Genomic DNA, 24,108 nt, shown 5'->3' on the forward strand with positions numbered 1-24,108 from the left:
TGAGATGAATGTTTTATTTGTTTCACTTTTGAATTATTTGGAAAGTAGTTGGTATTTGAAAATACTGCAGTCGGCAAAGGCACAGACTGTTACTTTGCCTCTGGCTACCTCTAGGATATCTTATTTTTCCTTCACTTGGTGCAGTTCTCCTTCCTTTTTTGAGTCTGCTCCACACGCCTGATCTCGGGTGGCATTAACATAAAAGATCAGCATTAGATGTAAGAAACTTATAACACAGGTTTTGTTTGGTTTTTGGTTGTTTTTTTTATTCATTTGGTGCCAGAGCAAGTTGAAGCAAGAAGAAATTCTTTCAATATGTCAGGGAGAAAATCTCCTTGCACAAGATCCTCCAAAATGTGAAGGTGGAAAGTGTACTGATCATTCACGTGTAATGTAAAACAGAAATGGGAAGGTTTTTTACATGAGTGAGAATGCTGCATAGATTTGGTTCTAGTAATTTAATTTTATATATTCGAATTAGTTGAAGGTTGAATTACACATAGATTTCGTTAATTATTGTGGTCCCATTAGTTATTTTTTTTTTATTAAATCACGTTTCCAAAGACAATGGTCGATATTTACCAACAAGTGCTAACCCATAAGACACCTTTTGGCCCCAATTAAATGGGCCATATTTACTAAGCAGTGTTACTCCTTAAGACTCACTTTATGCCAGAAAAGCTTGCAGCCTATTCACTTGAATGTGCTATAAAGGGCCATAGTTACAGATCTGTGCTTGAAGAGGTCTTATGGAGTAGCACTGCTTGGTATATATGGCACTAAATGCACTAGACCAACTCTAATTTAATTATGTGAACTAGAATTACGATTTCTCCAAGTAGTATATCATTTCTAGTATAATTAGTTTACAGCATTTTCGTTAAAGAACACTGGGAATAAACTCCCTTAAAGGGAACTGTAATTAATAACCATAGGTTTCTCGTTCTGTTAATTTATTTATTTTCCCCCTCGGTGTTTGGAAATCACTCTGACGTTTTCATGTGGGATTATTTTATGTTGCCTTAGAGCAGATGGGATGCAGCACTTTGAAGCAGTGGTTCATGTTGGGAGACAATGCTAACGTATTTACCGCAGTTATTCTGCAAACGCTATGGTCTTATTTTTGGGATTTCTATAAATCCAGTCACATTGGATCCATGCCCTAAAAGGGACAGTTATCAGAGAAGATGTGACAAAGTGTTTCGGGTGATGGTTTTGAACAAGCTTGTGCGATACTTTTCGCGTAATCTTGCGCAGATCACTTTCTCACAGAAATGAGATGTACAGTATATCTAAATGTATTCGTCTTTGGTAAAATACCTTATTAAAAATAAAACGTTTCTGGGACACACGTTGATAAGATGACCTGCAAAAACACAATTTGTACCCACAATTTGACAATCAAAATGTCGGGCTCTGAACAGCCACATGTGTTAACCCCTTTGTTGACAGGGCAAAGCAAATAATTTTTTGTTTTGTATTTTAAACCTTCTGGTATCCTATATGGTTTGGAAATTTGTTTCCATCTACTCAGAGATATTATTAAGTTGAGTGCAAATCTATGGGATTTCTTTTCTGTGGTTGTTCTTGGACCATCCTGTATATAGAGTGTTTCTATTTCCCGTGCACCACTTAGAGTATACAATACTTAGGTATGTTGAATATTAAGGTTGAGCAGTGGTTTTCTACCTCCCCTACAATCTATCCTAAATGCTGCTGCCAGAATCACTCTACTCTTTCCTAGATCTGTCTCAGCGTCTCCCCTCCTGAAATCCCTCTCCTGGCTTCCGATCAAATCCCGCATCTCACACTCCATTCTTCTCCTCACTTTTAAAGCTTTACACTCTTCTGCCCCTCCTTACATCTCATCCCTAATTTCTCGCTATGCACCATCCCGACTCTTGCGTTCTGCTCAAGGATGTCTTCTTTCTACCCCCTTTTTATCTAAAGCCCTCTCCCGCCTTAAACCTTTTTCACTGACTGCCCCACACCTCTGGAATGCCCTTCCCCTCAGTACCCGACTAGCACCCTCCCTATCCACCTTTAAGACCCACCTTAAGACACACTTACTTAAAGAAGCATACGAATAGCACTATGGATATTCTAAACATGATACATAAAGATTGGCCCCCTGCAGACGCACTTACCAGAACTCCCTCCTACTGTCTCTGTACATTCTCCCTACCTACCAATTAGATTGTAAGCTCCTTGGGGCAGGGACTCCTCTTCCTTAATGTTATGTTTATGTCTAAAGCACTTATTCCCATGCTCTGTTATTTATATTATCTGTTATTTATTCGATTACCACATGTATTACTACTGTGAAGCGCTATGTACATTAATGGCGCTATATAAATAAAGACATACAATACTAGTGCCATAGAACCTGTTTATCAATGTGTTGACAGGACAGTGTCATGGTTAAGTAGTGCACTGAATGGAGCTGACTGACTGCTTAAAAAAAAAAATCACACTGTTTTTTGAAATTATTTTAAAACTTCACTTCATGGTAAACAAAAGCGTTGGGGTTGTTTTTGCAATCTTTATCTAATGTCTTTTGGTGATGAGACTTGGTCCTTGTGAATTGTCCTTGTTTTATCTATTGCTTGTATAGTAATTATGAAGCCATCGCTAGTCAAACATAAATATATGTATGTTGATATGATTCACTTCCGCAGGCAGGAGAAACATGTTTATTCATTTGACGGGCTGCGGATAAATAAAACTGTTACTTTAGGGTAATTTAATTTTTCTAAGTTTGCCAATCACATTGGTAAGTTGATAACAGGTTTTTTTTCCTAAGTGGAAACTCATTTTTAATTCGGAATAAATAGATTTGTTTTTTTACCGTAGCTTTTTTTTTATTAAAGTCTTCTGTGTTCACAAACTGCTAAAACAACCTTTATCTACATTTCTAATGTTAAGGATCTCGTAAAAATGTTGTTAGTTTTGATTTAAAATAGATTTGAAGGAACTGTATTTAGTTTACATTTACAATTCCAATTAAACCCATAAGGCTAAGGCCATACAGCCGTCGCCCGCGCGGAGGCGTGCGACGGCTGTGACGTCACCTGCGTTAAGCGGGTGCGTTGTGTCCATGTTGTACGCCCCGTTGGGGGGCGTGTCACGGAGCTGGTTCGCCCTCGTTGGGTGAACTGCCTATCGCGCCAAGAAATCAGTTTCAACTGATTTCTTGCGCAACGCACGCTTTCGCGCAGTCTATGGACGCGATCAATGCCTTGAGGCAATGTGATCGCGCCCCACGCGGTGCGCCTTCGCGCAGTCTGCGGCAGTATGGACCTGCCCTAATGTAATGTTGTTAATATTTTATTAGGAGAACACACTTTACACAGGCTGCACATTTCTATAGGGAATTGGATGATCTCACTCAGATATATAGATTACATGACATCACTCAGCCTCATTCCCATACAAACCTGCTGTGCACATGGAATATTTTGCTTCTAAATTATTTACAAACCTATTTGAATTACAGCAGTTATATATTGAATGACGCAAGCGGTGGTCAATTTACTCATATTCCCGACAAGCTTGAGTAGCAGTGAATCAGTGGCATTTCATTCTGAAAAACATCTCATAATATTGTTTGTTCTGCACCATATAATAAAAAGTGTTGACGTATACAAATGTGATCCAACACCATAAACAATGTTGCTGGAGTCCTCTACACATATGTCTATCTGGGTATTTTACCAGGAAAGTTACAATGTGATGTTTTCCACGATGTTCTGGGGAAGGAACGTGGTCAGTGTCCAAGATAATGTAATCATTTTTTTTTGTATAGCGCTGACAATATACACAGCGTTGTACATAGAATTTTTGCAGACACGGTTCCCTGCCCATAGGCACAAGGGGATAAAGTAACACGAGGAGCTGACATCGGAATTTGAACCAGGCGCCCGGCTTCAAACTCTGTCCTTGTTTTCAGTCAGCTTTGCTCACTGAGCCCCTCCTTGTTGCATGTATTTTTATGCTTGTTACATTCAGTCAGGTGGTTCCCATGGAACAAAACCACTGGATTCTCGTGAGCCGGGATCCCCAGATTCACACACAAATTGGCAGCGACTTGTAAATACTGGTTGCACCATTAACCATGTCCGAATTAGCGAGGAGGTATGCACAGGTGTTTTGCTGCTGCTGTCTTATATTAACACAAACATATAGTAGCAGTAGTTATTACAAATGAATGTCTAATATTTTACCATTTTGTATTTCATCTCCAATTGGCACATTAACACTGGGATGTAAACAGAATTTTGCCAAGTGCTGTGTGCCACTGGACATGGTGCCACTGCATTTTGGGTAACATGTATAATTATGCACTGATACTAAACCTGGAATGCATTCGTAAGCTATCTGACCTGCTGGCAAATCGGATGAATAAGGACCAATAATGAAACCCTGTCCGTCGTATTAAACTGTAGAAGGTTCTGCAGCACGAGTAACTGATCTGGCACTTTCTTTCCTCCTTACCTTTAGGGAGATCAGTCACAATTGGTTGACTGTTTCCAACAGCAGCCTGGTGCCAGAATTGTATTCGCTACAAGAAGTGTAAGTCCTGCTTCTTCTTTTTTTTTTCCCTACTTATTTTTTTTTGCTTCTGCTACTGAAAACACAACTATAATTTTGCAAGAAACCTTAAAACAATAATGTTTGTCTTGCAAGTTAACATGTTTGTGTGAATATTAATTTATTTGATTATAGTGGCACTCTACTGACACACCTGTGCACATTAACGGCAAAAGCAGTAGGACTAAAGCAAAATAGTAGCAGGCACTCCAGGACAAAAAGTGACAAATATTTGTATTACAAAAGGTCAACATAAAGAGGGCCAAAACATTGACACTTTAAAAAAAAATATTTTTCACTTTTTAAACCATTAGTTTGTTTCTAATGCTCTATAAGAAAAATAATATTTGGAGGTTATTTTAAAATAGATGTTTGTGACTTGAAAAAGCCTGGTCTATCTCGGTAATTGCCTTGTGTACTCTATCATTGTCCTATGGTCTTTTGAAATCCCTATAAGTTCCTTTTAGTGTTAAGAGGCTTGTACTCTATCTAAAAGCCTCTCCACTGCTAATTGAGCTAACTGTCAGATTTATGAGTGGCTATGCAGAAAAGATCTGCTTTTATTTATTAGGCAGTCCGTTTATTAGAGCGACATCCACCATGTGTGGTAAAACTTCAATGAATGTGGTGATTAGTGTCTTCCGTAAAGGAAAGTAACAGGCATAAATTAAGCGAGTCATTAAATCCGCTATCTTTGCTTTTATCCTAATAACCTTCAGGGAATTGTTTTTCTCAAAAGTAACTGAAGTGGCTATATAGTCCTGTTTTTTGTTCTGCAAAGTTTTCCTTTAAAAGATCAAGGGGAAAGTATTTGAATAATATAAATTTACAAAGTGTCATGAAAAATGACCCTTACAGATGTATAATATGACGCAAAGCTAGGTTCTGGTAATGTCTTGAGTAACAGTCATGTTTTCAGAACTCTGTACATTTAATAACTTTCTAATACTTTCATGTGGTACGTTTTCTTCCACCATCTGTGGTAGTGATTTGAATATCTTCTCACCTTGTCTTTTTCAGGAAAATGAACTACAATGAGTTAACTGCAATCCCTCATCTGGGAGAACCAACCTCTAACATTACTCTTCTCTCGCTGTGAGTACCCTTAGCTTGTCCTTGTTCAGGAAGAAATATTAGAAGGAAATGTTGCTAAGACACAGAATTTGAATGTGACGTGCAACCCGCTTTTAAATATGCATTAAAACTTATTAGAACGGATTTGTATTGATCCAGAATTATTTTTTTTAAATGGGTTGACTGGTTCTTTCCCCTTGTGTGAAACGGATACTTGCATATGTTGGTTTGTGTGTCATGTAATTTTAAAGTAAGTAATATGCACCTGCATACACATTTTGGAACACAGAAGGTGGTAAAACCTTCAAGGGTTGAACCATAATAAAGTGGTTATAGCCACTATAGACTTCCATCGATGTACATTATAAGAAGTCGGGGTTTGTGGAAATGTTCTCTATACAGTGATTTCCTATAATAAGGGCCTCTAAAACTGTGTATCCAAATGTATTTGAAACTTTCCATGCTCCTTGACTTGTAGGCCATCTAATGAAATGGAGAATTTACAAATAGTTAAGTATTAGCTCCGTGTATAATACAACACCCCTGTGTGAGATCATGTGGTTTATTTTTTGATCTAGCATTTACAACAAGGATTCTGTTTTTTTTTCCCTCTCTATTTGCAGTGTACATAATAAAATTTCAGAGTTGAGTGGAGATTTGCTTCAGCAGTATCTTTCACTGGAGACTCTGGACCTAAGCTCCAACCTTCTCACCGAAATAAAGAGCATGTCCTTCCCACGCATGCCTCTGAAGTACTTGTAAGTAATGCAAAACGGTCCTCTGTCCCTCCTGACATTTTACAGAATTATTTATCAGAAAGGTGGTTAGGAAATGAAGTGTAGTCCGTCCACTGGGTGGTCATTTGCATGACACTATCCAGTATCCTTGTCTGCAGCTTGACCGTATGACGTGATCACGGGGAGTATGAAGCAGGTTTGGGAATCTGGAGGGCATGAAGAAATACTCATGTATACAGTCTTTTGATATGCTGTAGAAAGTTTGACATTCACAAGACCGGTAGAGCACTGACCGTCCCCTGGTTTGTATCTGCCACATCAGAGATGATATCCTAGTATCTGGGTTGCATTAGAAAGCTTGATCGAGTCCGGAAAAGGTTAAAAGTGCAGTTGCTCGTTGATAGTACTCCAGGGGTTTGGATAGCAGGGTATGGACGAGATATACCAAGGAATAGAGGGGCCATCATAATTTAAGGGCAGAAGAAGAATCTTTTAATTTTTCTAACTTGTCCTTGTATTGCTGCCACATACTCTATTCAGGTAATGTTTTCCATGCTCTGGGTGCACTGTCAACAGAAGATAAGAATAAAATGCTTGTGGTATGTGTTTTTCCAAGTGTATGGTAGTCGTCCCAATCAAATCAGAGAAAATAGGTACTTACTCATCTTGTATTGCGTCACCGAATCACAACTGAACATTTGCAAAGTTCATGCAACATCACTGAAGGAGCATTAATCATCTCAGTCTGAAAAACATCTGTTCCTAATCTACTCCGTTGGTTGGGCTCCAGTTCCAAACATGATTGACAGAATGATTCCTTCCCTCGGAAGACACAACAAGGTTGTCGCACCCTTCGAAAATATGGGGCCATGATGGACAGTTTGTGCTTTAGCCCCAGACTCTCCTGTGGCCACTTGACGAGGAATTTTCCAGACTCCAAGAAAGGATCAGCAGAGGCACACAGGTCCTAATCCTCCTCTTCTGCAAAGCAAGATGTTGCTGTGGTGGTGGTGAAAGAGCAGTCTTAGAGTATGTAGTATGCAGTGACTTCATCTGCCAGTAATTATAGTCAGAGTAAACTCCTTGCAGGTGACATGGAAAAGAACTCTAGCTGAACTTGGTACTGTGCTAATACATGGAAGATCATGTAGCGTCCTAAACGCACGGAGTAGTGGATCTGCACGTTTATTTTTATTTTTTTACATGGCAACGCCCTTGGCTATATTCTGAAATGCACGCACTACCTTTTAAAGGTCAGTTCCCCCTAGAACTAACGTTAATTAGATTGAAGGTGCAATCCTACATAGTCAGACACTTTGACAAACAATTCCCCATTAGAGGCCCCTAAAATCAATCAAGTGTTTTCTTTACCCTCATCCCCACTCTGTGCTTATCAGAGAACCAGTTAAGTGGAGGTTGGGAGGGGAACACTTGCTGAATACAATGACCACACAATATGGAGTAGCCACAGGAAATGATACCCCTCCCAAGTTGAACTTGCAAAATAATAAATTAAAATTATTTATAGGCAAGTCTTGGGTAAAAAAAAAAGAAAGAAAAAAGTATCCATTACCCACATGATATCCCTTAAACATCATTGGAATGACTTCACTTTGCTCCTAGAAGCAATTGTCTCTTTAAATCTAGGTTAAAAAAATGTCTGACAACTATGTATTTTAAGATTTTTGGAAACGTTTGGCTTTGCGGTAATCAAATGCTTTGCAGGGTTTTTTTTCCCCAGCTAATCTATTTTTTTTTTTGTTTTGGATTTTCTTAATCTTCCAGGAACCTGAGCAACAATAGAATTGCTACCTTGGAAGCTGGCTGTTTCGACAATTTATCCAGCTCATTAATAGTTCTGAAACTGAACCGAAATAGGATTAACATGATTCAGCCGAAAAGTTTCAAGCTGCCTCATTTGCAGTACCTGTGAGTAACTTTCTTTTCTGCCAAGATTTTGTGGGTTATAATTCATGCAAGTTTTTTACATTTAGATTGCAAGTATTTGTTCAATTAAATGACATATTTGTCATCGCTTTGATAGTTACTTCAACTAATAAAAAACGATGCAACTTGCACACTACAGCAAATGATACATTTTTTATGTTGGTCAGATTTAACATTCATTAGATGAACACCAATGTAACTCAAGAAGTGAAGAACTAAGCAAATTAAAGTGTTACCCTAACCCCTTTGATGCCAGATGCAGAGTTGCCGCAAAGAGTTAAGCATCTATGGATATGTCCCCCCTCGTGTGTGCGGATCGCGCTAACGCAGAGAAAAAGAGACAGGGGCCTGGTGGAAGTCTGGGCACCTGCCAATAGGCCAGTCCGACCTAGTAATTGGGATTTAGATCCTATTTGGTAAAGCATTTAACTGACATACAGTACAACAAATACATAGTTATCAATTGCAGAGACTTTGAAAAGTGACTTTCAGCATGCTTGTGTAGGAGTGAATATATTTTTAAAGTTCACTGCTTATTAGCTTGGATTATAGAGTTGCATACTATCAACAAGGTTTTTTTTTCTTTATGGAACTATTATACAGTCAAGATTAGATTTAAAATAGATAGATGTTTAAGTAAGTTTGTGTGTCCCTAGGTAAGGGGAGTGTGGTAACGTGATCAGAAAATAATTGTGTATCATTCACGTGTCTTATTCTTCAAGGGAGTTGAGACGAAATCGGATTAAAATTGTGGAGAGTTTGACATTCCAAGGACTAGATTCCCTAAAATCTTTGAAACTGCAAAGGAATGGAATCGGCAGACTAATGGATGGGGCATTTTTTGGACTGGATAATATGGAGCAACTGTGAGTAACCTAATGTGGTGTCTGAAACCACTTACAGCAAACATTTGACTTTCTTTGGGATGGGGGGGGGGGCGAAATAATTTATCTGAATATGGTCTGCTTGTTCATAATGTGTTTACTCAACCCCTAGTTCGCCTCCAGGGTCAGTAAAGCCGAGTGCAAACTCCTTTTCAGCACATAATGATATCTCACAAAAGGTGTAGCCAGAGGAAATCAAACCCCTCCTATGTCAGTTATTTAATTATAATTAATTACCTCTTGTTTTCACTTATGTCCTGGGCACAGAGTTATGATGACTGATACATGGTTACATAGGAGAACAGGGTTATACATTAATATAAAGACATTGCATTACATTAGGTGAACAGGGTTAAATTGTACATATGAAGACATTGCATGAACAGTTAAAGATAAAGTAAGTTATAGGCATATGTAACCATTACAGACCCCATTCAAATGTGAGACAGTTTTAGTTTGGAAAGAACTTAGACTGGTGGTGGTTGAACGTGTTTACAAACTGGCTTAAAAAAAATGTTTTCACATACCTGTAGGCGTCTGTGTGGAGGATTTCAGTCTCTTGGATTCACCTCATTAATCATGTCTTTGGTATTGGTGCATATTGGTCCTCAAAGAGACTGCACCTTTAAGTGTACTGCCCCTAACCATTTATCCAATATACTGTGCACATGTTTTTCCAGTGTTGGAGAAGACTTTACTCTAATTCATATGAATGGAGCAGAAATCTTCTCCAGCACAGGTATGCGTCTTCACAGCATATTTACTGACTAGTATCTTTTTACTTTATTGTTGACCAAAGCTGAAGGTACAGCACACAAAATATATTTTTCCGTATAGAAACAAGTTTGAAGGCAGATAAAAGCCACTTGGCACTCCTAGTGTGCTCCTTTTCCTATGTGTTCTAAAACCTTACACCCTCTTAGATCCTCTGGTTTCTTTTATATTTAGTAGTGATGTACCGGGTGGCCGGAAATTATCCGGAAGCGGCCCAGGAGACTGGGACCCGGTGCCGTGTAATTTCTGTTCTGTTCTGCTCCCTCAGTCCTCCTCTTGGAGAACGGCAGGTGCAGAGCAGCAGAAGAGAACTTGCCGGTAGGCAGAGGGTGAGGTGGACCGTGGCGGTGGGAGCAGCGGAAGACATTCTTCAGCCGGTGTTAGCAGAGGACGATATCCTTCACAGACGGTGTCGGTGGGAGCAGAGGAATATGTGACCAGTGGTGTTACTATTGAACAGCCGGGGAGGAGCTGCACAGAAAGTCAGAAGGCTTCTGGGTAGGACTTAGGGGCGCGCTTCTCACCATCTAATACTAACGACGCTTCCCCGGTCATATGTTCCTCTGCTCCCACCGGCACCGGCTGTGAAGGGTGTCGTCCTCTGCTGCCATGGCCACTGGCTGGAGGATGTCTTCCGCTGCTCCCACCGCCACCAGGATGTTCCCGTGGTCGTCCTCATCCTCCGCTGTGGTCGCCCTCGCCGCCAGCTGCAGGTAAGTCAAAACTACCCAGCCGGGTACCCAGTTACCCGACCGAGATGTATTAATTTGTTGCCGGGTACCGGTTACCCAGTAATTTTTTGGACCCGGTACATCCCTAGTATTTAGCATAGGCTCATGTCTAACCTAAGCATTTTTAATTCTGTTACGGTACTAGCCTCTACTACATCTGTTGGAAGATCATTCCACAAATCTACCAACCTCACCATAAAGAACGTTTTCCCACTTTCCTTTTGAAGCAGACCTGTTTTTTTGTGCACACTTTCATTTTTCCGTTCCAAATGTCGTTTTTTTTTTCCCCTCCCCCTCCAATTGTGCAGGGAGTTAGAACATAATAATGTCACTGACGTTAACAAAGGTTGGCTGTACGGTTTGCGATCTCTACAGCAGCTTTTCATCAACCAGAATGCAGTGCACAGGATCAGCCCAGATGCGTGGGAGTTCTGCCAGAAGCTCTTGGATCTGTAAGTGTTCATGTGCATTCCATTTGGTGTGTGTATGTGTGGGACGCACAAGGTTGTGCAACAGTTCTGCTTGGATTATCTTTCTTGCATGTGGGTGCCATTCAATGCTTACGGAGTACTGATTTAAAACAATTGTTTAATAGCTCCACTTAGCAATAGCTTAAAAGAACAGTTCCCCCCTGCATGTTTTTTTTTAAAGTTATTAAAAAAAACTATAATAGTGTCTGTTTTGACATTTTTAGTTTTTTTTTACTGCTATCGGATTTTTCTTTTTTTAAACTGTATATTTTATTCCAAAAATTGAGCCCAAATATGATTGCTAATTCCTTCCAATTTAGGGATATTAGTAGACCTCAATGAACGTATCTTAGATTAAGATAAGACCTGTTTTCTGATCAAATAATTTGTAGTCTCCTATGAAAACGGCCTGGTGGAGTGAAGAAAGTGAGAATAAACAGCAGGCGGTAACATGTAAACACACCACTGCAGGCCTTGGGCCTGTAAAGGAGCATTCCAAGTGTTTTTTATATAATTTTCCATTTTTTAATACAGGATTAAAGCAGGGGATCTCCGGAACTGGAGACCGCCTACTTCCAGAGATATTTTCCTCCGAAAGGGGAGCCGGTATCTCCTGCTGTTTTCTGCAGTTTAAAGCCCTTGGTCACATGGGTCAATAGGAAGCCGCATCGGATGACGTTACAGCTTCCTATTCGCCGCAGGACACAGGAGCTTAGAAAAGCAGCCATATAGTGAAGCCTGCAGTGGCTACCGGCACCCACTACGAATGTAAGTACCTCCGGTAGCTGGATAGTCCCCTGAACTGAAGTTAACGGTGTTCAGCTCCTGAAACTCCATGCTTCATTCCTGCATTCAAAAAAGGAAGAAGAAAAAACTGCTTGGATTGCCTCTTTAATGGGGCAATCCAAGCGCTTAAAAAAAAAAAAGACTTAACCTTTTTCTAATTTTACTCAGAATTGAAGCAAGGGTACCCTTGAGCTTAACCCGTTCATTTTAGCTCCAGAGATCCCCTGCTTCAAAAGATACCTGCCTTCGTAGCGGGTGCCGGTAGCTGCCCTGGGGTTTAACATTTAAAGCTCCAATGTCACGCCGGCCAATAAGAAGCCGAACCTGATTGTCTCGGCTTCCTATTGGCCCGCCATAATGTGAACCTTGCTAGCTGAGCAGCTACTGGCACCCCGTACAGAGGTATGTACCTCCAGAAGCAGGTGGTCCCCGAAGCTGAAATTAATGGGGTTCAGCTCCAGAGTACTCCTGCTTCAATCCTATGTTAAAATAATAAAAATGTCAAAAAAAACAAAAAGCGCTTGGATTGCCACTTAAAAAAAAAAAAAACTCCTAGTTCAGTCAAACTCTTCTGTATTACAGACCACTTCAATGCTAATAATCACTTGTAGGACCACCTTGCTTGTGTGAAGCTCTGTTCAGCACTATTTTATATATACGTATAACTTACAGTTGAAAGACACAAGATCTGTATATAAAGTTGTGCCCGGCAGTAATAGACGCATGCACATGCTACGAGAGCTGCCTGACATTCATTGTGAACGGCTTCTGTGCCAACACTCCAGTCTTCAGAGAACAGCGTTTGAGAATCACTGGTTTAACCCCTTTGCCGTTAGAGTGGCCATACTATGTTGCGGGTATTCTTGTCAGTTCATATTTTTTAGGTATTGACTTTCATTTCCCATTTCTCATCCTAAGCACATGCGTAATTGTGAAATTAGAGAAATCTATTTTTGACTTGGCTTTTTGGGGGTTCTTTGGAAATTTAAAATGTTCTTTTCACAGGTCCCCTGAATGAGGACGTGGGGGTGCATGTCAAGTTTTTACTCAACATCTAGTTCTCCCTGTGCCTGTTAGAGCCAATAAAGATAAGGAGGGGGCCTTTCCTGTGCAAACTCCTGTGCAGTACACGTTATCACACAAAAAGGAGCAGCGAAATGAAATGACCCCTCCCAAATCCCCGCTCACTATGTTTACGAACTAACTTTAAAAAGTGGTTTTAAAAAACAGGCCTCAGATTTTGGTTATAAAAGAAACAATCCGGTTTGTCACCCAGATTTAACTCCAACATGTAACTTCCGCTTGTTCTTTTTGGTCTTCGAACGGGACTGCACCATTAAACAGCAAAGTACCAAATCCACCCCCATAAGTTACCTAACCAAACCAAGGAACTCTATTTTTTTGTGTCTGCCATCCCATGAAATTCAATCCACAATTGTTCCAGTTTGTTCTTCCTTCTTACAGCCTGTTTTTTCCCCCTCTCCACCTCCCCCAGAGATTTGTCATATAACCAGCTGAACCGTTTGGATGAGTTTGCATTTGTTGGACTGAGCTCATTGGAAAAATTGAACCTCGGGGATAACAGAGTAAATCATGTCGCTGAAGGTGTTTTTAAAGGACTCGCAAGCCTTGTCGCATTGTAAGTGGGACAAACCTTTCCTTATTTACGGTGTAAAGTAAACCTGGAGCATCTTGTCTGCATTGAAAAGTGATAACTGATAATGAAACCAGTATGAGCATAAAATAAAACGGCACTGCTTTTATTCAGCTATCTTGCTTGCCTGATAACTGCCAGCAATATACGGACACACAAGGTGTATGTAAATGTTTCTCGTATCAGACTTGATGTTCATATTGCTTTATGAAAAATGTCAGCAGCTAGTACTGTGTAAGTTAAAACAAATCACTTAAGTGATTTCTTAGTGCTCCGAGAAAACGATCGTTTTTTAATGGATCAAATGTCCTTTAGTGATTTAACCCTCTAAAGAGATGTTATCTTAATTCAATAAAAAGTTTAACAGTCGGCGAAACATCTACAAATTAGTAGTGCGGTCAGAACTGTCTAATGAAATGTATAGTATAGTTCTAGCAATAAAAAGGAAATAGCTGTTTGAGTGGCTCAAAAAGCAGTGTATTCTTGTCTCCCTTGATCTATAAACGATGCCCTTTTTATGGGTAAGACCAAAGGTGGCCAATTCCAGTCCTCAAGGGCCACCCCACAGGTCAAGTTTTAAGGCTTTCCCTGCTTCAGCACAGGCAGCTGTCGCGGACTGAGCCACTTCTGCTGAAGCAGGGATATCCTTAAAACCTGACCCGTTGGCGGTCCTTGAGGACTGGAGTTAACCAATGCTGGGAAAGACCGACAGATAAAGTTAATACTTAAAGCAGCAATCCTCGCCCTTTTTTTCCTGTTCCCCACACGGACGTGGTTACTAATTGGAAGTAGCTCCTCCCTCCGCATAGGTAGGACAGGAAACTCTTCTGCAGGGACCTGGTGTATGAGCCCCCCCGCCCTTTCCCTGCAGACAGTCTTTTTCCTGTCCTACAGCATAGCAGTAGTGTTTATTTTGTTAAGTAGGAAATCACCAGGACTGTGTTAGTACAGTTGAATCTGGGGGTGAGTTGTCAGCCACTCTCCCCATAAACTATGACAGAAGTGCAGTTTGGAATGGCCATCTGCAGGCTCTGTGACCAAGCAGAACACTGCACAAGCTTCTGGGAATGCATGTAATTGTGCCTGATCTTCGTTAAACATTTCTGATGACTAAGGAGATTGCTGTTTATGCTGGATATGTGCGATTTTCAATAAGCTAGGATACGTGCGACATGCAATAAACCAGTGCTCGAAGCAAAGAAATTATGTGAAGAGCGCTAAAGTTTGCGGCCAGGGGCCCAATGACCAGGTTTCTACTCTACCATCCTGGATGAAGGATACGGTCTCTCACATTATGGCTAAACAGACCTAGGAGACATCAAGGTCGCCAAACAAGCCTGAATAGGAGAGGCGCATGTTGGTCAGAGGAGTCTGACGTGTTATAACAGTACCTGTAAGGCCTCGGGCATGGTTAGCGCTTATGCGCTGAGGCGCGTTCCTGCTCTGCACTGAGCCCCTGCAGCCGCAATGAGAGCGGCTTTAGCAGGGGCTCGCTTACGCTTTCGCAAGCGTGCGGAAGCGTAAGTCTTAGAAACATTTTAAATTCAAGTGCTCAAGGGAGCGCAGGGCCGGTCACGTGAGCGGTTCGCTCAATGAGGGCGAACCACCAGCTCCGTGACGTCACAGCTCACCCCCCACCCCCCCAACACGCCCCCTGACGGCACGCGGTCTAAGGCCAGGGAAAGCACCCGCTTTCCCTCAGCCTCCGTGCGCCTCCGCCTGGCACAATTCACCTTGGACGCAGCCTAAGGCTGCGTCCGTAGACACTGCAGCCGTGCGGAGGCTGAGGGAAAGCGGGTGCTTTCCTTGGCCTTAGTACTCGCGCCGTTTGGGGGGTTGTCTATGGGCGGGCCAGTGACGTCACAGAGCTGGTTTGCCCTCATTGGGCGAACCGCTTACGTGACCGCCCTATTCCGCGAGAAATCAGTTTTGACTTCCGCACGCTGTATAGACCCGATCACTGCCTTTAGGACGCAGCCTAAGGATAGTACTGTGATGCATCTGATGATGACTGAATGGAATCGGCCTGATGAGAAATTGGTCACTCCAGAGGTGCTTACCAAGATGTATCCCTTCTTTTCACAAACACGTTAAGTTAGATAAAATTCCTTGAAGGTGGACACTGCAATCGCCCGTATTGCAGGAAAGACAACATTACCAGTGGAAGATGCAGTGGCGTTTCATGACACATTGAATTGAAGGATAGAGTGTCCTGAAGAAATCATTTCTGGCAGCGGGTCTCACTTGCAAGCTTATAGTAGCAACCGCTTCATTTTTCAGAGCCATAAGAATGTTGGGCAAATCTGGAAGGGGCTTTGGAAAGCGGTGTCAAGAGAACCTTAATTCTATCGGCATTTTTGGAAATCAAGAGGGCAGCGGACCTATATAGCAGAAGTATCGATGGGCGTAGTGCCCCTCTCAGCAAGAAGCATGGCCCTGTCAGTGGTAGCAAGAAGAGCGCTGTTTAAATCGGAAGAATAACTTTGTTCTCTTCCCTAAGAAGGTGAGTTTCCCATAATAGCTAAGGTATTAGGTGGAAAGTGCTTTTTTTCCCCAGGAAATACGAAACAAAAAAAATACTTTATGCCTCAGCAAGACAGAATGCTTTTCTAGAGAAGCAAAATCCTACTGACTGGGATGGTCTTTGGCTCAATTACAAATATTGAGAGCATGACAAAGTAGACTTTTTCGTGGCCCCAATGAGGAGCACTTTTTAGGAGAGGCAAGTTCGCATTAAAGTATGCAGTCTCTGAAGTATGCGGTTGGACGAAGAGTATCTCAATTTGCTACTGTATGGGCACAACCCATAAATGACAACTGAAATTTTTTCAAGACCCTCGACAGAATCAATTTTGGAGATCCTGAAATCCAGTTTCCTCTGAGAAGCAAAAGCCTTTAACAACGTAATTCAAGAAGTAAAGCCTGAGGATTGCTTATTTTCAATAGTTAAAAAGGATGCATGACTGCACATATCAACTGTAGAAAGCATTAACAATATACCACATTTTGTTGGGCTTGGCAATCTCTCCCAGAATCTTCACCATGATGTTGGTTACTTTAGTCGCCGAATTCAGAAGAAAGAATTCAGACATATCCTTATCTATCTAGACAAGCGGCTGATTAAATCTCAGCGGAGACATTCTGATACAGCATATGCTTGTGTTCCTGGAGCGGCACGGATGGATAATAAACTCCCATAAGAGTTACTTAACACCATCTCAGTCCCTAATGTTCCTGTGAGTCATATTCCAATTGGAACATGGAAAGTTCTATGTAACCCACAGCAGAATTAAGCAATTGGCAATACAAGCCACAAAGCTAAGAAGGTCAAGTCAGGTCTCAGTAAGTCATGTCTTGTTATCGAATGGGCCACACGCCACATAAAGCCACTCCAGAGACATAATCTTAATCTGAAAAGAGCATATTTGAAATTACTGTTAAATACTAAATAATTCATTCTTTAAAGGATTTTACGTCTATTTCAAATATGCTCTTTTAAGATTAATGTTCACATGTATAAAATCAAGTGATTAAGTCTGGTTTAATTAATTTTTGTATCAGATGTGGGTTTAGAAATCAAGTTAGTCGCTATTATGATATATATACATACAAAAAAACAAGAACAAAGCCTCGGATATGTGTAAGAGGAAAAGCAGAAGCATCTAATTAAAAGAAAAAAAATTATCCTAAGACCATGGACCAATCAAAGACAGCGATGATATGTGCAATCTGCTTAAATACGACACAGTGAAACTTTACATAACCCCTGAGGAAGCCTATGGTGAAACGCGTAGGGGTTGCCTTTCTACCCTTCTTGACCCTGTGAAGGACCGAGAGAACAGAGTGAATCTACTCTATCAGTTTGAGATACCTCGCGCGGGCAGTGACCACGGGAGCGAGTGCGCAGATCAGCCAATGCGCAGACCAGGAAGAGCTCCAGAGTAACAGAAGAATCTGATCAGCTGGTGCGGAGGTGTTGCTAGTCTACAGTGCACACCAAAGTATCGGAGTCGGGGAGGCACGGGATTGTGAAGCCACCCTTTTGAGCACACTGGAACTCCTAAGAACACCAGCCGCGCAGAGGGTTATTATACCCTGTGAGGTATGAGCAATTATAACCAATGCCGTATGGATGTCCTTGACTATTGAAGGCATCAGTTCTTGTGAGACTATATGATTCTAATTATTGAATCTAAAGATGCACCTTAAAGTATCCAATTTGCAGGACATTTCAACAATATTCTGTGTTGGATATCATTCTAAGAAGCAATTCTACTTTGGAGTACACATACATCCATCTATACTCCATCTCTCTGGGAAGACATCCATTTCCAACTCAAAGGAGGATTATCTCATTACTCCATATTACCACATGCATCACTATTAGAGCAGATGGGACTTTTATTTTATTATATGTACTCTGTTTATACAATGTTGTGTTTTATGAAGTCCTTATATTGATTTAGATATTTAGGTTTTTAATAAAAAATTGTACTTCATTTGCTGTCATCTGTTCTCCTTTTCTGGCATTAGCTGTCTCATTAGGAGGTTACTTTTTCAGGATATCTATGCGCCAGAGTTATTTCCCTTTCCACAAGTTCAAGGCATAAGTATAAGGATGGAATCCAACAACCGGGGGAATGGGGGGGGGGGGAAGGTTTGAGAGACCAGGGTTGAGCCACCTTCATTGAGGTAAAGTTCAAAATGATAAATTGTGGTGGAGATTACTGCATTAAAGGCAGACTACGCTCTAATTAAGAAAAGCTTTCATCCACGTGTTTTCAAATCGGGTAATAATTTGTGTGTTTAATATATCAAGACGGCCTAAATATCAGGAAAATAAGGTTAAATTATCCCAAGTAATGGACTTCATTGCTTTCCTCTTCTGTGTGCTAGCATTTTCAGTGTTCCGCATCTGATGACAGAGGGCCATTGGGGGGTTTCAAAAAGTTTGATCTTATGATGAACTTTTCATTTGCGAGTGAGTTTCTTTACCAGTGATGTATCCCCAGTGTTGGGCGCATTTACCCGGCTAGAATATTAAGTTACATTGGATGTTCCTGCCATCTATGGTGCTTTGAATGCTCTATAAAATTAGTGTCTAATTTCTGTAACTTCTTATACCATAATTGATATCACCAATGATGCAATATTGCAACTTCTTGTTATACTTTAAAACATAAAAGTATATTCGAAGCTATGAACATATATATATAATGAAAAAGCTTTAATAAAAAAGTACTCCTTGTTAAAGTATTCTTAGTTTGTCTTTAGCAACAATTTGATTGATCATTAACCGGCCTAATTTACTGTACCCAATGATCCTCACTTCACAAACTATGGGAAACTTGTGTGAATAAAATTACTTGTCCCCAATTATTCATCTTAGATTTATCTTTTTTTTTTTTCATCCTAGCAATGAAAGGGCTCTTGAATGCATTCATATGCTGTTAACCTTTGCGCAACCTTTCTAATGAAATAATTAAAACTAATCTGGGAGAGCTAGAGCAGCATGAAAAGAAGCAAGAATACATTAATTAGGACCTTTTTGTTTTTGAGGCTTAGGAAGGGCGTTGGAACAGATGACAGGCAAGCTATACAGTTCAGGGTCATCAAATGTTCACAGGCAGAAGAGTAGCACTGATTAACAGGGTTCCAATCACTGATGCCTAACGAAGCATGAGCAAGGGACTTCATTCAGACAGGGGAGGGGGAGGGTTATCCATGCTTTGCAATGTGGCTTTCTTGCACAACATACTTTACGGCGAGGTAAAAAAAAAATGTGATACGCCCTCAACCATACAGTGTACAGCAAATACAAATATCACTGGTGAGCACATTCACATGTCCCCTGCAATTCTGCAACCCTGCCTTTCCCCATTATCTCTTAGCATACAATGCTATGCATTCTAAAATCACATTGCAAAGCCAGTAACCAACTTCACACTGAGACCTAAAAGGTTCAAATAGCTGTCTGTGAGTAGGCTTACCGGCTATGCACTTATTTAACACAGTGCTGAAAAAGCTGTGTAATACGTCACGCATAAGCTTATAGGGTTCCATGTAAAAGTGGACAAGCAGCAAAAAGTGAAAGTGTTCATTTGTTTGTCATTTCCCAGAATCCCTGACTGCAGTGGGACACTATATGCTAAGAGATAATGGTGAAAAGCAGGGTTGCAGACCTGTCTGAGACGTGAATGTGCTCACATGGTATATTTGCTGTACATTACACATCGAAACAGCTGTTTGTTGAGTAGGTGCGCTGGCCTTGCATTTTAACCCATGCTGTGCTGAAAAAGCTGTAAAACAGCAGGCATAATCTTATAGGGATTCACGTTAAAATGGATAAGATGAAACAAGGGACCACTGTGCGCATTTGTATGTCATTACCCAGAATCCCTGGCTGCAGTGGAATCATTGCATGCCTTGTGACTGGGGACAGGAAGTGTTGTTGACCTGAGACGTGATTGTGTTCATACGTGTTTTTTGTTTCCTTTGCACAACATTGGAACTGTAACTGCTCCAGCACTGGATGGTCTAGCCAAGACCAGTGGTTAATAGTTTTGCTGCCAACGACCTCCGTCTAAACAAATATGAGCTGTTGGCATTTCCATGCTCAATTTTATTGTGGATTTTAATTTTTTTTAAAGGAAATGTTGCTGTTTGTATCTGGTAGCTCCGAGTGCAGAGTTGTAGTTATCCTAACGAAGAGTGTTCGTTTCAGGATGTGATTGATACCTTGTTAAGGGCCAACTTGAGTGGGTGAAAAAGACTAATGCATTAACTGCAGCATGTTGTATATAGTACAGTTTAAATCAATTGTTAGCCTCTTAGTGAAGCTGGACTGATGCTATTGTATTTCAGATTATTGATCAGTTTTCTTTTCATATAAATACACACATCTGACCCATTGACTGTTACAACCATATATTGACTAAAGCAATGTATTATCACAGGGACCTTCGAAACAATGCTATCTCGTGGGCTATTGAGGATTCAAACGAAGCCTTCGCCGGACTCTCCAGACTCCATACACTGTAAGTATTCAAAATCCATCTCGAAACCACAAGTTGTCTCATAATGTCATACTTGAAGACAAATCTCTCTCCTCAAGATCTTGCAGTCTCTACAACTAAATAATGAGAAATCGTGACCGTTACATTTGGAGGAGTTGAGATTCACATTCCCAAAGTTCTGAAATTGTTGATTCTTCTTTTACATTCGTTAATGGTCACAATTAAGAACGCTTTAAGGATTTCAGATCTTAAGCCTCTGTTCAATATATTGGGAAGATATCTTCCTTTTGCTGGAGAAGAGATCAGTTCATCTGTTCTTCAACTCATGGAGTGCAATGTCACAGTATATTGAATAGCCTTAGTGAATTAACCCCAAAGCATTTTTCATAATGCCATATAACAGCTAAATTACTATTCAGTGATGCAATTCCATGATCAACTGGAGACAATAACTGTTTGGGAGCTTTAATCACTGAAGTCCGTGCTTGTGAGCACTACCAATATAACCTGTTTTTAAAGGAGCAGTGTTTTTTTTTTTTTTTTTTAAAGCGAAATTTCTTTGCCGGGACCAAATCTCATTTTCTAAAGACAGAAGTGGGTTATAGAAGTGGTCACTGCTGGCAGATGCGCACTGACACACACACTCACTCACACAAACACGCACGCGCATACGCACACACAGTCAGACACACGCGCACTCACTCTCACTCACGCACTCTCACGCACTCTCACTCTCTCACTCACGCACACTCACGCACTCTCACTCTCTCTCACGCACACTCACTCACGCACTCTCACTCACGCACTCTCACTCACGCACTCTCACTCAGACACACGCTCAGTTGCACGCTCACTCGCTCACACTCTTTCACACACACACCTTTTGGATGTCGTAATGATGTCGTAAATCAAGCATGTCAAACTTGCGGCCCACAACGAACTTATTTGCGGCCCAGCCCAGTGGTCCCCAATCTGTGCGACGTGGATTATCACTCCCCACCATCCCTCCGCTTATCCCTCCCCACCATCCCTCCGCTTATCCCTCCCCACCATCCCTCCGGTTATCCCTCCCCATTATCCCTCCTTCATGCCGCAGGGGATTGGCTGCAGGCAGAGAGGAAGCCGGGGGCGGGGCTTCCGCTTTGAGCAGAGCACACGGTGAGTGTGCCTCCCCGCTCCTCTGCCTGCTGGTGGCTGCGCGGTGTCCCGTCCCCTTCTGCCCCGGGTGATAGGAGAAGGTTGGGGGGGAGGGAGTTAGTTGTAAATGTGCCTGTCCTGCACGGATCGCATGCCTTTCCTCCCTCCCCCCCCTCGACAGTCACTCACATCAGTCGCTGCCTCTGCTCTCCACTGCTGCTCTCGTGTCTGTGTCTGTGTATCTCTGTGTGTGTCTCTGTGTATCTGTGTGTGTGTGTGTGTGTGTGTATCTCTGTGTGTGTGTGTGTGTGTGTGTGTGTGTATCTGTGTGCGTGTGTGTATCTGTGTGTGTGTGTGTGTGTGTGTCTGTATCTGTGTGTGTGTGTATCTGCATCTGTGTGTGTGTATCTCTGTGTGTATCTGTGTGTGTATATCTGTGTGTGTGTGTGTATCTGCATCTGTGTGTATCTGCATCTGTGTGTTTGTATCTGTGTGTGTGTGTGTCAGAGAGAGAGTGTCTGAGAGAGGGTGTCTGTCTGAGAGAGAGGGTGTCTGTCTGAGAGAGAGAGAGAGAGAGAGAGAGTGTCTGAGAGAGAGAGTGTCTGTCTGAGAGAGAGAGAGAGTGTGTCTGTCAGAGAGAGAGTGTCTGTCAGAGAGAGAGAGTGTGTCAGAGAGAGAGAGAGAGAGAGAGAGAGAGTGTCTGTCTGAGAGAGAGAGAGAGTGTCTGTCTGAGAGAGTGTCAGAGAGAGAGTGTCAGAGAGAGTGTCAGAGAGAGAGAGTGTCAGAGAGAGAGAGTGTCAGAGAGAGAGAGTGTCAGAGAGAGAGAGTGTCAGAGAGAGAGAGTGTCAGAGAGAGAGAGTGTCAGAGAGAGAGAGTGTCAGAGAGAGAGAGTGTCAGAGAGAGAGAGTGTCAGAGAGAGAGAGTGTCAGAGAGAGAGAGTGTCAGAGAGAGAGAGTGTCAGAGAGAGAGTGTCAGAGAGAGAGTGTCAGAGAGAGAGAGTCAGAGAGAGAGAGTCAGAGAGAGAGTGTCAGAGAGAGAGAGTGTCAGAGAGAGAGAGTGTCAGAGAGAGAGAGAGTGTCAGAGAGAGAGAGAGTGTCAGAGAGAGAGAAGTCAGAGAGAGAGAGTGTCAGAGAGAGAGAGTGTCAGAGAGAGAGTGTCAGAGAGAGAGAGAGTGTGTCAGAGAGAGAGAGAGTGTGTCAGAGAGAGAGAGTGTGTCAGAGAGAGAGAGAGTGTGTCAGAGAGAGAGAGAGTGTGTCAGAGAGAGAGAGAGTGTGTCAGAGAGAGAGTGTGTCAGAGAGAGAGTGTGTCAGAGAGAGAGTGTGTCAGAGAGAGAGAGTGTGTCAGAGAGAGAGAGTGTGTCAGAGAGAGAGAGTGTGTCAGAGAGAGAGAGTGTGTCAGAGAGAGAGTGTGTCAGAGAGAGAGTGTGTGTCAGAGAGAGAGAGTGTCAGAGAGTGTGTCAGAGAGTGTGTCAGAGAGAGAGAGTGTGTCAGAGAGAGAGAGTGTGTCAGAGAGAGAGAGTGTGTCAGAGAGAGAGAGTGTGTCAGAGAGAGAGAGTGTGTCAGAGAGAGAGAGTGTGTCAGAGAGAGAGAGTGTGTCAGAGAGAGAGAGTGTGTCAGAGAGAGAGAGTGTGTCAGAGAGAGAGAGTGTGTCAGAGAGAGAGTGTGTGTCTGAGAGAGAGAGTGTGTCTGAGAGAGAGAGTGTGTCTGAGAGAGAGAGTGTGTCTGAGAGAGAGAGTGTGTCTGAGAGAGAGAGTGTGTCTGAGAGAGAGAGTGTGTCTGAGAGAGAGAGTGTGTCTGAGAGAGAGAGTGTGTCTGAGAGAGAGAGTGTGTCTGAGAGAGAGAGTGTGTCTGAGAGAGAGAGTGTGTCTGAGAGAGAGAGTGTGTCTGAGAGAGAGAGAGAGAGAGAGTGTGTGTGTGTGAGAGAGAGTGTGTGTGTGTGAGAGAGAGAGAGTGTGTGTGTGAGAGAGAGTGTGTGTGAGAGACTGAGAGTGTGAGATGCCAAGTGTCAGGAAGAAAACATTAATTTTATCGTTGTTCTTGTTCTTTTTTTTTTATACTGTACTTTTCGAAATAAACCTACGTTTCTATGAAAATTGAAGTTTTTGTTTTTTTGCGGCCCACCTAAACTTAAACCCTGTTTATTTGGCCCGGGTTAGCCTTTGAGTTTGACATGCTTGCTGTAAATCATTGAAGAGATGAGTAACATCACCCCAAATTAAAGCTGAATATCATATATACTTGTTCCTCTTTCCTTTTCTTCATGAAAGATAAACCCGAATTATGTATAAGGAGCAACTGTGAATTGCGGT

At 41.8% G+C, this 24,108-nt stretch overlaps 1 protein-coding gene across 2 annotated transcripts in view; it reads left to right on the top strand.

Moving 5' to 3' along the window:
- Positions 1-24,108, top strand: part of LRIG2 (leucine rich repeats and immunoglobulin like domains 2) — a 61,578-nt gene that overhangs the window by 17,262 nt on the left and 20,208 nt on the right. For both annotated transcript variants that reach the window (XM_075615292.1, XM_075615293.1), the window contains exons 2-9: positions 4,501-4,572; positions 5,611-5,685; positions 6,288-6,422; positions 8,187-8,330; positions 9,071-9,214; positions 11,046-11,189; positions 13,489-13,632; positions 20,604-20,684. In XM_075615292.1, the coding sequence (XP_075471407.1) occupies positions 4,501-4,572; positions 5,611-5,685; positions 6,288-6,422; positions 8,187-8,330; positions 9,071-9,214; positions 11,046-11,189; positions 13,489-13,632; positions 20,604-20,684 (939 nt within the window). The remainder of the gene's footprint in view (positions 1-4,500; positions 4,573-5,610; positions 5,686-6,287; positions 6,423-8,186; positions 8,331-9,070; positions 9,215-11,045; positions 11,190-13,488; positions 13,633-20,603; positions 20,685-24,108) is intronic.

Source organism: Ascaphus truei, chromosome 9 (assembly GCF_040206685.1).
Source record: "Ascaphus truei isolate aAscTru1 chromosome 9, aAscTru1.hap1, whole genome shotgun sequence".
NCBI classification, from domain to species: Eukaryota; Metazoa; Chordata; class Amphibia; order Anura; family Ascaphidae; genus Ascaphus; species Ascaphus truei.